General features: G+C 36.2%; 1 protein-coding gene across 2 annotated transcripts in view; it reads right to left on the bottom strand.

Annotated features, from left to right (window-relative positions):
* Positions 1 to 4,653: 4,653 nt before the first annotated feature.
* LOC148946622 (ragulator complex protein LAMTOR5-like) overlaps positions 4,654 to 15,180 on the bottom strand; it is a 28,552-nt gene continuing 18,025 nt past the window's right edge. For both annotated transcript variants that reach the window (XM_089097063.1, XM_089097064.1), the window contains exons 2-4: positions 10,851 to 10,912; positions 6,872 to 6,983; positions 4,654 to 4,779 (exon numbers count right to left, since the gene is read on the bottom strand). In XM_089097063.1, coding sequence (XP_088953189.1) covers positions 4,716 to 4,779; positions 6,872 to 6,983; positions 10,851 to 10,912 — 238 coding nt within the window. In that variant the 3' untranslated portion in view covers positions 4,654 to 4,715. The remainder of the gene's footprint in view (positions 4,780 to 6,871; positions 6,984 to 10,850; positions 10,913 to 15,180) is intronic.

The following is a 15,180-nucleotide window of genomic DNA, read 5'->3' as shown; positions in this document are numbered from 1 at the left end:
AAAGAAAGGATCGGTATGTAACTCGATTTCGTGACGTTTAAGGTTATTAAAAATTGCTATCGGGCATATCTGTTGAAATTGCTGACATCATGCATGGTCCGGTTTGAGGCTGTTGCATGTTTTGGCTCCTCTGAACGTGACATAAGGCATAAGATAATAATCTATTATTTTGCCGGATTTTAACTATATGATATGAAAACTGACCCCCTAATTTTCGATAAAGAATTACTCGGGACCTAATTTTATTTAATTTCTTGAGTTTAATTTTAGTGTTCGTGTAGTACTTCGTTCTAGCTTAATGGCCATTTATTCCTCCGTATTTCACAAAAGTAATTCCTTTAAAGCAGTAAGCCATTAATTGCTTTAAAAGCCGCTTCAACCCTTGCTGAATTTGCCAAGTCAACGATTTGTTTCGTGTATACAACGTAAAAATGATACTTATATGCCAATCTATATAAATATAATAACAATATATTTGAACTCTGAACACATACAAAAACGCACCTAAGATTCCCAAAATAGCAAATAAAAGAAGTAATTTTTTTTCATCTTGAACCCTTACTGAATTCAAAGCATATTTGTCATTTAAACTTCAACCCTATCTCTTTTGACAATGAATAAAAAGACAATACACCACTGTTTTTTCCAAAACCCCTCAAAATTTAGATTTCCCTTCTAAAACCGTAGGCTTAATAACAGTTTTACCAAGATAGGTGTTAATCCCTTGGCTCTAATTATCAGATAAATATATTTTTTTACAGTTTAATACAACTCCCTCTTTAAATTCGTTGCTTAAACTCCGTCTGTAAGGATCTTTGCCCATCAGGGCTTGTGCAACCACCTGTACCAAGCCATCTAAAGGAGGAGGGTTAGGCGATAGGCTAATTCGCTTTCCCTGTAAAACCAGGATCATTTCAGAAATTATAACGAAAAGCCTCAGAATGTATTTGCTCTCTCAGGAAACGACTATCGATCGTCTCCGGAGACAATTTTTCACGCTGAACCAACCTTGTCATCTTGATTTTTGGATTGTCCTGACTTTAAATTTTGGCACCCGGTCGCTTAGAGGGCGTGATTAGAACCATCCAATCTTTCAAAAATTAAATAGCAACTCTTTCAGAAGCCAGGTTGACAGGCTTCAGTTCAATTTTTGTCGACAGCTACGAAGCTTCCTTCTTCGGTAATAAGAAGAGACGTGAATCGGATTTGCCCTAGTTGTCAGTAAAAAAGCAAAGAAATCTATATTAGAACTTGTACCTAAGAACGAAAGAATACTTAAGGCCCGTTTTGTAAGCTCACAGTCTAAACTATTGTTGCAGCCTATGCCCCCACAGATGAAGCTGATGCGGCCGTGAAGGATAGTTTCTATATTTATTTGAACAACCTAGTCAATGCAGTATCTGAGCATGAAGTATTAATTGTGTATAATATTTCGACGCCCAAGTTGGTAGTAGTTACAGATATGCCCCTAGGGTGCTGGGCTGACATGGTCTGGACATTGTCAATGATAATGGAGTGCGTTTAGTTGATTTGTGTGATAGCCGTAGCCTGATCGTTGTTGGCTCGTGCTTTCACCACCATGAAGTCCACAAATATACATAAGCTTCCCCTGACAGAGATACAAGAAGCAACATTGACCATATCCTAGTGAAAAGGAGATACAGACAATCGATAGAGGATTTGCGTACTTACCGTATTGTAGATCCATGTTCAAAAAATCAACTGGTAATATCCAGTTTCAAGATAAAGTTGAAGACTATGGTAAAATTTAAAACGTTTTAAGTCCTTTAACATCCAGAAGCTCCAGGACACGAGTATTCGACAAGCTTACTGTGTAAACCTTGCTAGCAGCTTTACGAGTCTTCCGACTGAAGGCACAACTCCAACAGTCGACAAGATTGGGGATTCTATTGTACAGTGTGTGCGGGGTACCGCCGAAGCAACCATTGGATATGTGAACAAGAAAAGTGAGCAGCGAATCGCTCTTGGAAACTGATGAATGACTGGAAAGAAGCCAAAATAGTGTTAGACTCTTGCGATAATGAGGCCACTGTCAAGTATAAAGACCATTTGAAATCCAACTATAAGGAAGCCCGAAACGCCGTAAAGCGGCATAGAAGGTCAGATCGATGGTTCTTTCTCGAAGCAATAGCAGCAGAAGGTAAGGCAGCTGCCCGTAAGGGAGACAGCGGGATAGTCAATCGAATCAAAAAGGATATACTGAAACTTCTAGCAAGCCGACTTCTGCGATCGAAAGTAAGGCTAGCCAACATCTAACAAAAAAAGGAAGACATTGACAAGAGATGGAAGAAGTAGGTCAGTGAGATACTGAAATTTTCCGCAGCCTACAAATCCCGTAGTCCTTTCAACTGAGCTGCCACTTTTACAGCTCGACATTAGCGGCAAATATATTATCCTGATTGAATTCAAGACTGCGTTGCGTAAACCTAAGAATGGCAAAGCTGCAGGAGCAGATGAATTACAACCTAAGCTCCTGAAATACGGAGCCCAAGTCATGGTTATTGTCAAGCTCTTCTAGAAAGGCAGAACTGTCGACTGCAATAACTAGCGAGATATCACGCTACAGTTTGCACGGATTGGAATCCTCAGCCAAATATTAATGAACCACAACCAGTTGAAAGTTGATGCAATACTAAGAGATGAGCAGTATGGCTTTCAAGCAGGCATGTCGTGTACTGATTTGACATTGAACTTGAGACTGAGCCCCCCCCCCCCTCAATCTAGCACCGAGCGCTGGGATTCAAAGTGACGAGCAAATAAAGACGTCCACGGGAGATTTTTCGAGAGAGGTCTCTTCTTCCAGAGAGGATCCGATAGGTTGGAAATAATTTCTTAAACCACACTACCTTTCCATTTACAGAATTTAACAAATGAAAATATAGAGAGAAAACCAGCATAATACTTTAAAACAAAGCAGTGGACAAAACAGAAAAAAAAGGAACAAATTTAAATATTAAACAATAGTAATAATATTAGACAATATAATAATAAATTGAAAGTATCTAACTGTACAAGCCATAGTTTATATAGGTTATTTTACATAGAGTGAAAAGAAGGAGCCTAAGATACACCCTAGCTCCCTCTCTTACCATCTTATATTGGGAAAGACCTAGCATAATCCACTAGACATCTTTTTGCACAATTAATCAAGGGAGAATAATTTGAAGAAGATGTTGAAGCTCACCGAGAGCTATTAAATTATCTATGCATTTATCACTGATTATAATAATAATAATTTTATTTTTGCCCACTCATACAAAAAAAGAGAAAAAGCATAGTAATACAAGAAAAGAAAAGGGAAAAAAAAGCAAAAACAAGAACACTCAATATCAAAGAAAAAAAATTAAGTAGTAATTGCTTCATTCACACTCGTATATCAGATGTAGAGGCGAAAACTCCATCATTGTTTCCAACGCCTTTTTTTCTGCCCTTGTTTCAGTAGACGGCGCAACGACACATGGGTCTACCCTATTTTGAGATATTAGAACGAATGTGTTTCTCTCGTAGGGCGGATATCGAAGCAAAAACTTGAGGTATTTGTAGTAGACAAACCGGAGTTTTAGTCTGTTAGTTTGCGGGAACCAGTCCCATAGCGGAGATACATAAAGCAGGTGAGGGAGGGCAACCGTTGAGTAAAGCTTTACAAGAATCTTCTTGTTTAAGCTAAATTTCAGAGAGACATTGGGGGGGGGGGGGGGTCAAAGTCAATTTTTCAAATTGTAGGGGGATGTGTTTTTTTTCGATTTTTTCAATGAAAATACAAAAAAGCATTGAAAAAAGCAATGAAAATATACCAAAAAATTCGTTTTTCAAAATCCACGGCTGTAAAGGGGTAAGGGGCAAAATAATAGGGGGCACGTGTTTCCAACCAGTTGACACTACTGGCTGCAGGTATGCCTAAGTACCTTTTTCAAATTATGTCCAATAATCAGACAGGCCAAAGATATTATCTTCTTCAAGGAGAATTCCCCGTTGAACCATTGTCTGGATTTAACATCTTTTACTGGTAGCTCTGATCTATGCTCCAACCGGCGTGGGACAATCTAAGCATATAAGTAACTCTGATATTCATATAATTTACAACTTTAGAATCAAGATTAACTGAAAAGTCAGTCACGCTACAGATTTTAAATTTACATCCATGCTTCTTAGAAAAATCAGAAGAGTAAACAACTGTGGCCACAATCAATGATATAAAATCATGGAGACATCCTTTGCTTACGAATAGGATATATCATTAATGACAGATCCATCCTCTACTGAGCCATCCATCACAACCATAAAGTAAATAATTTTTTTTCCGTCATATATTTTTTTTTCTAAGAGAATAAAATACTGAATAATGGACTATTATTCTTTCTTTTTTTTGTAAGACGAAAACTGGCAATTGTTCCTATGCAACAAATTTGCAACAATAGATCTGTCCTGTAGTCAAAAAGCAGAAATATACTTTAAAGTATAAAAACTTCGGCATACAATACCTTCTATGAAATTTGTAATTTAAAGGGATCTAGATTTTGATTATTCTACAAGCAATTAAGGTTCTAATTGAAAACCATCTTCTTACCCTAGCCCAGAGGAAACAAGATATACAAAACACATACTACCCTTCAGACAGTTGGGTTTCCAATGCTTGGGCCAGATTTCAAATTTATTAACGAAAAACAAAAATGGACAATGGGCACAAATATCTATCATAGTTCTTTTTCTTTCAAAACGGCCAAGATAACACCAGCAGATTGATATATGAGAAGATCCCTAAAAAAAAGTAGTGTCTTACAAGTATTTTAAAAAAGTGTGTTAAAGTAATGTATTTGAATACTCTTTTCTTATATTGAAATTCTTTTATGAGTATTTAAATCTGAAAATATTACTGAATGAAGTGAAAGGCTTTTTCGGCTCGATAATATCGATTCTTCGTCTGCGACAAATTTTTCGTTCTTACCAGAGGAATTTCATCTTACAAAAGCTTTAAAAGTCACAGAATCTTCAAACTCCTTGGACACATAGACAATCACAAAATCCAAGCAATCCTTGATAAGAAAGATAGACAGATGAACACCGAAAGATCAAATGGAGAGACATACTACAAACATAAATTCGTGATTGACTTAGTTGACGAATAATCGTTACGCTAAATTAATTTTTACACTCTGCTGCTCCGTCTGATGAGTTTTTTTCTGCAGTGACTCTTGCGCAGGAGTTGATAAGGAAATTTATGATAGTGATATGACTGCTAAAATGCAATTACTAAACTATTTCAATTAGAGAAACCAGAAGTTGAGTAGCCTAGAGCTGTAGGACATGATGAAATCTCTGTCTGCAAGTGAAACACTACTTTTTCATCACCTGCATCAGTTTCTCAACTCAAGAAGATACTTACACTGCAAAAAGAAACATATTTTATGATGATATATTTGAAATTTTGCAGCAAATTTTACTGTTACTGTTGACTTTTCCTGCTACATTGTTTTAATTTAAGTTCAAAGCTACCGTTATAGCCATGAATCGGTTTCAGATTGGCCTTTTATTTATTTATTATCAACCAAATATGGAAATGTTTTATTCACAGTGTTTGAATTATGAATTAATGAAAGGATATTAAGTGTTTTAGAATTTAAACAATGAAATACTTTTTAATTAATTACATACTAAACACTTTTTTCGGCAGATATTTCAGGATACTACTTAAGTATATCTGTCGTAGAGTATTTGGTATACTCAACGAATACCAAATGATGTATACCCATTAACCGAATATGAAAATTTTTTTATATTTTTAATTATTTTACAACACTTGTTAGGAAGTTGTAAAAATTACGAACTTCATTACTAATTGAAACTTAACCATTGAAAAAAGTCACCTATTTACTAATAATAGAATAAATGAAAAAAGACCAATCTTATCTGGTTGAAAAAGCAGTTCTGACTTTTTTTGTGTTTTCTTATGTGTCTAGTTACAGAGAATCTATTCAAGCATACATTTTAATATGGGATTTTCCAAAATCAGATTTTTGTTTCAAAATGAAAGTAAACAACACAGTTAAAAATAAAACAGGGATAAGTCACCTTGAGCAATAGGGAGGTTTTCAACCACCTCACTTTGGTAATATCTAATAGTACTATTGCAGGTGTTTTCTGAAAACAACAAATTTTCAATGGTTTCTAAGAACACAGAGTACCGTATTTTTATCTTCTTGGAGACCGATTAAATATCAGTGGTTACTAGCTATCCGTTTGCTGCATTGCAAAAAGTTTTCAGTAAACTGCAAGCACATTTTTAACATTATAAGTAGAACGCAGTAACTTCACAGTCACCTTCGCCCCCATCCCCAAAAAGGCTCTTTGTTGAATCGGACATAGTTTATACCTTTGGCCCAAATAAACAGGTCAGCACTTCATTCCATTGGGGACCCAGAGCTTGAGCTCCTGCACATGAGATCTTCCCTCACTCATGACGCCTGTGCTGTTTAGTGACTTAAACTCTACCCCCAAAAGAGGCAGGCAAGAAAAAATAAATCGCAAATAAACAATGATAGGGTTTAATAACCCACTTTTTTCTTTGACTTCTAGGATTTCATTCTATCATTTCTTTGGTTCAAAAGCCCAATATCTAGCCACGGTCATCAAAATTCCCATGCAGTCTCAAGCGCTGACAAAATCATTTTTCAGGCACTTACAGAGGGAAGAGGGAGATTATGTGTTCCATACTTATCGCCATTGAAATCTTAGAATTTAGAGATTCCTGCATTATTCACAGTAACATTTTTATAATGTATTTCACTTTTTAACCCCCTCCCCCCCATATGATTAAAAACTCATAAACATAAATTGCTAAAGAGTTGCTTACTTTTTCTCATACTTGATGCTCATCAAAGGGTTTCCTGTTTCTTCTAAACTAGACGCAGTTCTCGCAAACACTGAAATACTTCCAGCATGTTTTTCGCTTAGGACTCCATTTGCTAGATATACAACAACTGAGGATTAAGAAATGCAATAACGTTTGGGGATATTACATTTTAAATTCAAATGTGATTAACACAAAAAATCCTTTTTATCAATTTGGGACCAATGAAAAACATTTTAAATCGATTTTTTTTTCTCTGACTCTTTGAAGTCTCTTACATCCTTCATCCACAAATTTAGAAAAAGTAACCAGCGGCCTTGAGCACCCATGTACAGCGGCACCATGTACAGGCGATAAAAAACTTGAGCACCATGGCACCTTGAGCAGGCACCTTGAGCACCATGTACAGGCGATAAAAAACTGGTACTGAAAAGCTCTTACTGCTATTTCAAAATCCACGATTAAAAAAACGTATGCAAATGATAAATTTTTTTTTTAAAAAGGGTTTAGACCTCAAAGAAAAGCCACTGTAAGCTGTAGCAGGACAACAATTTTATCAATAGCTCATAATATATCAATTGGTATACATGATTTAAACATAAAAAAACGTTTTTACAACAAACAAATTGCAAAAGAAAAAAATTGACATCATCTTCTACAATTATTTTTCTTTTTTTCTTAAGGTTCAAAAACTTGAAGTATCTAGCTGAAAGTTATATTACGACTCTACGTTTTTTCTTAATCTTTACTATTAAAAATAGATGTCTCTTTAATAAGACAGTTCTTCTTAAAAAAAGAAACAACATGTGTGTTTTTAGGTTGTGACTCAAAGAATGGGCTTGCTGTTCTAATCCTCCGACTCAAGTCATTTTATTGATTCCTTGATTTTTAAGATCCCTAGAAATTCGATTTATTTTCCCATTTCCCACGTCAATTCAAGTAGCATATATTTCGTTTCGCTTCAGAGAGAGCAGCAGGATTTATATAACTGCGGCTAAGACCAGCGCCCATTAGACCAATGTCCACTCCGTTTATTGTCATTTTCGTACCTTTTCACAAAACCATTTTTGGCAATACAGACAGTTTTAATTCGCTTATGCCAGTCCCTATTCCACGAAAGGCAAGATTACTCCATGCACCATGGACTTTGCATGTAGTTTTCACACGAAGCGTGGAGTTCAGAACGGGTCTTGCATATCCACTTTGATGTTGACTATATTGTACTACAGATAAAACTTTGCAAATTCCCTTGTTCGAGTGTAAGGCAACTCAGCAAAGAGTGAATCTCCAATGAGAAGAACAGAACAAGATTCATGTAGCTCCAAATTTCTATTGGTAGAATGAGTCTACCAATAGAAAAAAATTAAATATTTGATAAATTGCGAATATGTTGCAGTCATTGGACATCAGGAAAAACAGCAAGACGCCGAAGGGGAATCTGAAGACTTCCGTTGGGTGATAAATTTAAAAGGAGAAGAAAAGAAGGAATTCTCGGTGTTGAAAAACAGGGTCTAAAATACTACTTTTTTAGAGTCTAAATATCACTTTTAAGGGTCTAAAATACTACCTCTGTTACTGCTGCTACTACTAGCAACTCAGTGCAGCAGCAAGCCACCTGGGCTCAACACAACTGCGCATGTTGCTTCTCTATCCCAATATGTTCAAATCTTCTCTCTTTAAACGTTCCCCCAAAGTTCTAATTTCATTTAAATCCTTTCTTACGATTTCTCCCCACCCCATTTGGACACGATCTGCTTTTCGTTTGGGACGATCTTTCACCATCTGTCATCGTTGATCGAAAAAGCATGTCCAAACCATATCTACGTTCCTCTCATTATAGCCCAAGAAAGTGGTACAGAACAGCAATTTCCGTGCAGCTTAGCCTACTGTTTGAAATACGAGCAGTTCGACAGGTATCCAAAACAATAAGCATACAATTCCTCTGGGAATTTTCTAGCAAATTTTACTCAGTCTTCCGAAGCACCTATGTTTTAGAGCCGTACTTAACCACTGTAAGGACTGTACCTTTCAATGTTCTATTCTTAATTTGCAGACGTATCCTCCTATTCTTCCAAACGTTTTTCCATTCTGAAAATTACGGGAAACCCGTTTTGACATTGTTTCTTTGTAACACCCCAGCCCTCAAATATAAGTCCTGGATACGCTCTTGCCTTTTCGACATACTTTCCTGTAACTTTATCACTGTTAATCACATTCTCAAAATGTTTTACTCAGTTTTTTTTTACCCTACCTTTTCTAAAAGAAATATCTTTTATGCAAGCAAGCGTTTATCCGATAATATAGACCATACTGACAATTTGTTACTGAATAATCAATAAAAAAAAACATCTGATTTAAATTTTGAGTAGCGCTCCTTTGAGGTGTAATTTTTATCAATGTCATTTCGCTCTGATTACGCTATATTTTCACATTTATGTATTTTTACCCAACCCAACTTTATTTGCAATTTTTGCATTGTTTGTATAATATGGAGTGCTTTAAAAATCAATTACAGCAATCACAGAAGAAGAAAAAGAGAAACATTGTCTTTATGTTGTTTTCGAAAAGCAGTGTCAGTTCACCAAATATTAATATTGCTTTAAAATTTAAACCTCAATTGTGGTGTTGTCAGCTGTTCCTGTCCTACAGCACCAAAAGAGTTCTTTGACAACAAGGTGGCATTTTATTAAGAAATTTAGCGTATTGGATTCAAGAGACACAGTAGGCTAGTTAATACCATATAAATAAAAAAAGGTCAGGATTATAAAATCTGTTTATTCCATTCATCCATTGAAAAATTTAGCCTGATTCTCCATTACAGAAAACCTTAAAGAATTTATCCTCTATTATTTTCCCATTGTTATTCTACGAATAAAACTTCCCCAGAAGAATACCATGGATTTGTTTGAAGTTATGTAGTAGTAGGAGCTTTAGCTTTTTATAAAGTATCTTAATGAGTGATACAAATATTTTGGTCGCGTTTTCAGATCATATGTATTATACACAGAAAAAAGCCTTTGGCTTTTTTTAGCTGGAAACTAGTAAAGAACAAACCAGAGGCGATCAGGCGGTGAAATCACTCAAATGTGAATTCATACTCTAGAAAAGCAACTTTTCAAATAAGACATTTGCTATATCATCTATTATTTAAAGATATATCTGTAATATCACCTCACATGTGGAGATGTTGTTTATGTTGAAAATTGTATTTCATTTAATATTGTATTTTGTCACTTAAGAAAAAGCGGATGTAGCAATTTTCTTTCAAATGAGCGCTTAAACACCTCTCTGGGATATTTCAGTACCTTATTAGTTACAAAAAAAAAAAGAAAAAGAAAAGAAAAGAAAAAGGGGTAAACGTCACTGCTTACCATGCAAAAAAAGACTATCCTTGCTGCTCAAGATGGGGGACTCTAATTCTCAAGATGTAATACAAGACTGTAATACAAGGGAGACTGTAATACAAGATGGGATGTGGGATGTTCGGCTATTGAGATCCCAATGCTGCAGTTTTTATTTTAATCCAACACAATCTTTTTAGGTTTTCAGGCTATTTTCAAGATTCCCACAAATTCATACAATTTTACCATTAAAATACGTTGCAATAATAATTATCATTCCTGAACCAATTTCAAACGGCTATTCTCCCTCATCTGACAGTTTTTTTTTCAAAATATTTTTAAATTTCTGGTTGCTAGGGGCTAGAGTTTGTTCACTACTAGGTTGCAGTAGGTACTGTAGCCATTAGGTTCCAGGACATACCTCAACCATGGAAATATAATCCATTGGCTACCAGTGATGTCCCACTAAAAATATATGGGTCTCACAAAAGGTTACATATTTGTTTAGTTAAAAGAGAAGCACTGTTGTACCTGCAATGCAAAGCCCTTGCTATATGGGTCTCACAAAAGGTCTCACAAAAATATATGGGTCTCACAAAAGGTTACATATTTGTTTAGTTAAAAGAGAAGCACCGTTGTACCTGCAATGCAAAGCCCTTGTTTGTCAATAACTAATACTCCTTTGACTCCTGGCGAGTTCGACCTGGAAGTAGAAAAAGTAAATAGAGAAGTGGATTTTGCGCTACTTAAATCGATGGATAAAAGACAAGAGCTCTATGAAAGGTCTACTAAAACTGGATCTCAATCAGATAAAGATATCTACAAAAGTTATATTAGAAATCTTAACACCCTTCTAAGACAGGCTAAAAAGCTCTACTTTGAAAATAAATTTAGAGAAGCAGAAGGCAATCCTGCAAAACGTGGAGAATCATCAAGTTGGTAGTGAACCCTCCTGCTGCCCCGACTATCCCTGACATTCCTGATGCTCACTCGGATAATCAAGTTGCTAATATAATGTGTGCACATTTTACAGATATTGGTAAGAGTGTATCTGATAGTGTTATGCAGTCACCCAGTGATGGCTCTTATAATGATTTTCTCGATGAGGCAGCTGAAGTCTCTATATTCTTAAGACCAGTAACTCTTGCAGAGCTTGAGACGACGGTGAAGTCAATGAAGAATTCAGCTGCTGGGTTGGATTTTTTCAGTGTTAGAATTCTTCGTTCAGTTTTCTCTATTATTTCAGGTCATTTGTTGTATTTGATTAATTCATGTTTTAAGAGTGGAGTTTACCCGGATTGTTTGAAAAGTGCTCATGTGGTACCCCTGTTTAAGAGTGGTGATAAGAATGATATGAATAATTACAGACCAATATCAATGCTCCCAATAATATCGCGTCTGGTGGATTTTTTAAATAAAGATTCTTATTATAAAGCTCCCAATAATATCGAGAATGGTGGATTTTTTAAATAAAAATTCTTATTTTCACCCTACTCAGTTCGGATTTCGTCATGGGATGTCAACAGAGCAAGCTTTGCTTTTTTTTAACAACATTTGTCAATGATTCGTTGGATGCGGGGTTGAAAGTTGCGTCTCTATTTCTGGACATTATGAAAGCATTCGACTCTGTTGACCATAGCGTATTATTATCAAAATTAGAGCATGCCGGTATTCGTGGTAATTTTCATAGTTTGATTTTGTCTTTTTTGAGTGGAAGGAAACAGTGTGTTGGGGTTAGGAGTATTCATTCTGATTATATGAATGTGAGATGTGGAGTACCACAGGGTTCTCTGCTTAGACCCTTGTTGTTTTTAATCTATATTAATGGTTTGAATGCGTGTCTTAAAAGGATATTTAATCATGTGGGACCTGCAGCTAGAAGGTCAAAGATGATATTGCCTAGCTTCGCTGATGACACACAGTATTCTGTGGCAGCTGTGACTGAGGCAGATTTATTTCTGCTTTTAAATACAGGAATGAGTTGTATTGAAAGATGGATGAGTGTAAATAAATTATGTTTGAATCATAGTAAAAGTAAATTTATTCTATATGGAAGAAGTACTAATTATTATCCTTGGATCCATGGTATTCAACTAGAAAGTGGATATCTCCAGAGACATAGTTATGTCCAATATCTTGGTGTCCAAGTTGACGAGTGTCTTATGTTTAAACCTCATATTGAATCACTGTGTACAAAAATTGCCAGGAATGTTGGAATGCTGCGGAAACTGAAACATTTTTTCCCTCCTAAAATTTTAAGAATGCTGTATTTCTCGCTGGTTCATCCGTATTTGTTATATTGTGTAAGTGTTTGGTCAGCGACATTTAATACTTATCTACTGCCACTGAGGGTTCTACAAAATAAAGCTGTTTTATCTGGAATACGAGGTTCTGACTCGGTTCGAAGGCAATACGACGGTATTAAGATTCTGCCACTGTTCAGCCTAGTTAAGTTTTACACGGCATTATTAATGTTTAAAAGTTTTAATAACCTGCTACCTGCATGTTTCTCGATTGCATTTACTGAAGCTCAACACAGGTATGAGACAAAGAATGCCCATTCAATACAAATCCAGTTCCCTGTAACAACAAGGTCTGCATTTTGTATCCGTTATCTGACCCGGCTGTATGGAACAAACTTCCCGAGGAGGTAAAAAACAAGACAGATCTGGTTGAAATTCGAAATTCCCTAGGGTAAGTTGTTTTTCTCGATATTTAAGATGTTAGTCGTTGTGTGCAGAGAATGATTGGTTGAATGTTGTTGGTGAGATGATTGTTTAGGTTTTGAATGGATGAGTGATTTATTTCCTTTTTTATTTATTTTTTTTTCTCCTCTCTTATTGTGAATGTTGTGAGTTGTGTTGGGTTGTTTGCGTGGATGGTTCTCAAGTTCCCACTTTTTTGTTGGAGGGATGGGAGAGGGAGGCGAGAGAAGATATTTATTTGTTTTTGGGTTGGACCCTTTTTGGGTTATATTAGGGTCCGAGGAAATAAAAGATAATAAAAGAAAATATTATATATATTTTTTTTTTAAGTGTTTTTCTTTTTTTTCGGGTTTTTATCCTGCATGCAGTAATGCATTGGATTGTGTTTTTTAAATGAGATGTTTGTTTATGTATTTATTGTAACCCGTTTGTAATTGTGTAATTAACATGTAAATATGTAATTGCCAAACAGTATTGAATACTTAAGCACACAAAAATTATCAGATATCAAAAAGACTGCAAAGACAAATTTGATAATAATCGAATAATTCTAATAATAGAATTTATTTTTATTTAAAACCAAGGGAGCTTGAACGCGTACAATTTTAGTTACTTACGCAATGAGAGTGGAATTCACATAAAAGCATAATTTTGAGAAAGATGTAGCCCGTTTTCAAATAACTTCAATTTTAAGCATTTAAATTTTAAACTTCAGTATTAGTGTTGCTACTCATAGGCAGCGCAATAGCGCTACCTATGAGTAAGTAAAGAGCGATGGGGGCCCAATGTATTATTATTTTATTTTTTTTTCTTAGACTAGGGCACTTTGTATCGAAGGAAATCTCGTAGAAACTTCGAAGTGGGCTCATTCGATTGGAAATTGAAAGGGCTAGTGTCCTTTTTAATAGTTGAAAGTGATTGGAGGATAATTAACCCCCCTCCCACGCCCACCATTTCCCCAAACACATCCAATCAAAATTTTGAGATAGCCATTTTGTTTAACATAGTTGAAAGGTCCGGAAATTATGTCTTTGAAGATGATAACCCTCCCCCCCCCCCAGAGCCCTCAGGGCAAGGGTTATAAGTTATGTCCTTGGATCATATAAGGTTTATATTGAAAGGATGAGCGTATAAACTTCGGAGCAGGCTCATTGGATTGATAATCCGAAGTTCTGATGCCCTTTTTAAGATTCAGAGTGATCGGAGGGTGGATAACCCCCCCCCCCCCCTCACACCCCGTATTTTCCCGAAATACATCTGATTGAAAATTTGAGATGGCCATTTGTCGTCGTAGAAACTTCGAAAAAGGCTCATTCGACTGGCAATTGAAAGGGCTAGTGCCCTTTTTAATAGTCAAAAGTGATTGGAGGGTACCTAACCCCCTCTTACGCCTATCGTTTCCCAAAAGACATCCAATCAAAATTTTGAGATAGCCATTTTGTTAAACATAGTTGAAAGGTCTGGAAATTATATCTTTGAGGATGACAACCCCCCCCCAGAGCCCTCAGGACAAGGGTTATAAGTCATGCCCTGGGCGCATAAAAGGTTTATACAGAAAGGGTGATCGTATAAACTTCGGAGTAGGCCCATTAGATTGGTAATCCGAAGCTCTAATGCCATTTTTAAGATTAAGAGTGATCGGAGGGTGAATACCTGCCCCCCTCACACCCAGTATTTTCCTAAAATACATCAGATAGAAATTTTGAGCTGGTCCTTTGTTGTCGCAGAAACTTCAAAAAAGGTTCATTGAATAATATATTGAAAGGGCTAGTGCCCTTTTTAATAGTTAAAAGGGATTGGAGGGCAACTTGCCCCCCCCCCCCCACGCTCATCAATTCCCAAAACACATCTAATCAAAATTTTGAGATAGCCATTTTGTTCAGCATAGTTGAAAGGTCTGAAAATTATGTCTTTGAGGATAACACCCCCCCCCCACAGTCTTCAGCACAACAGTTGTAAGTTATGCCCTGAGGGCATATAAGGGTTTTAAGGAAAGGGTGGTCATAAAACCCCGGAATGGGTTCATTTGATTGGAAATCAAATGTGCTAGTGCCCATTTTATGATTCAAATTGATCAGAGTACACCCACACGCCCCCTCCCTCTCGCCATATCAATTTGTTCAAAAATCGTCCAAAGATCATACGATAAGGCCTTTGGGGTTGGCAGAATCCCCCAGAGTCTTGGGGTAATGGTTGTAAGCTATGCCCCAGGGGCATATAAGGTTTTTATGGAAGGAGAGGTCGTTTGAACTTTAGAAGAGGCTTA

This window comes from Artemia sp. Qi Xiang Cuo, chromosome 11 (assembly GCF_049724085.1).
Source record: "Artemia sp. Qi Xiang Cuo chromosome 11, ASM4972408v1, whole genome shotgun sequence".
In the NCBI taxonomy this organism is placed as follows: domain Eukaryota; kingdom Metazoa; phylum Arthropoda; class Branchiopoda; order Anostraca; family Artemiidae; genus Artemia; species Artemia sp. Qi Xiang Cuo.
The sequence above is the reverse complement of the archived record's forward strand: the minus strand, read 5'-3'. Positions and strand labels throughout refer to the sequence as shown.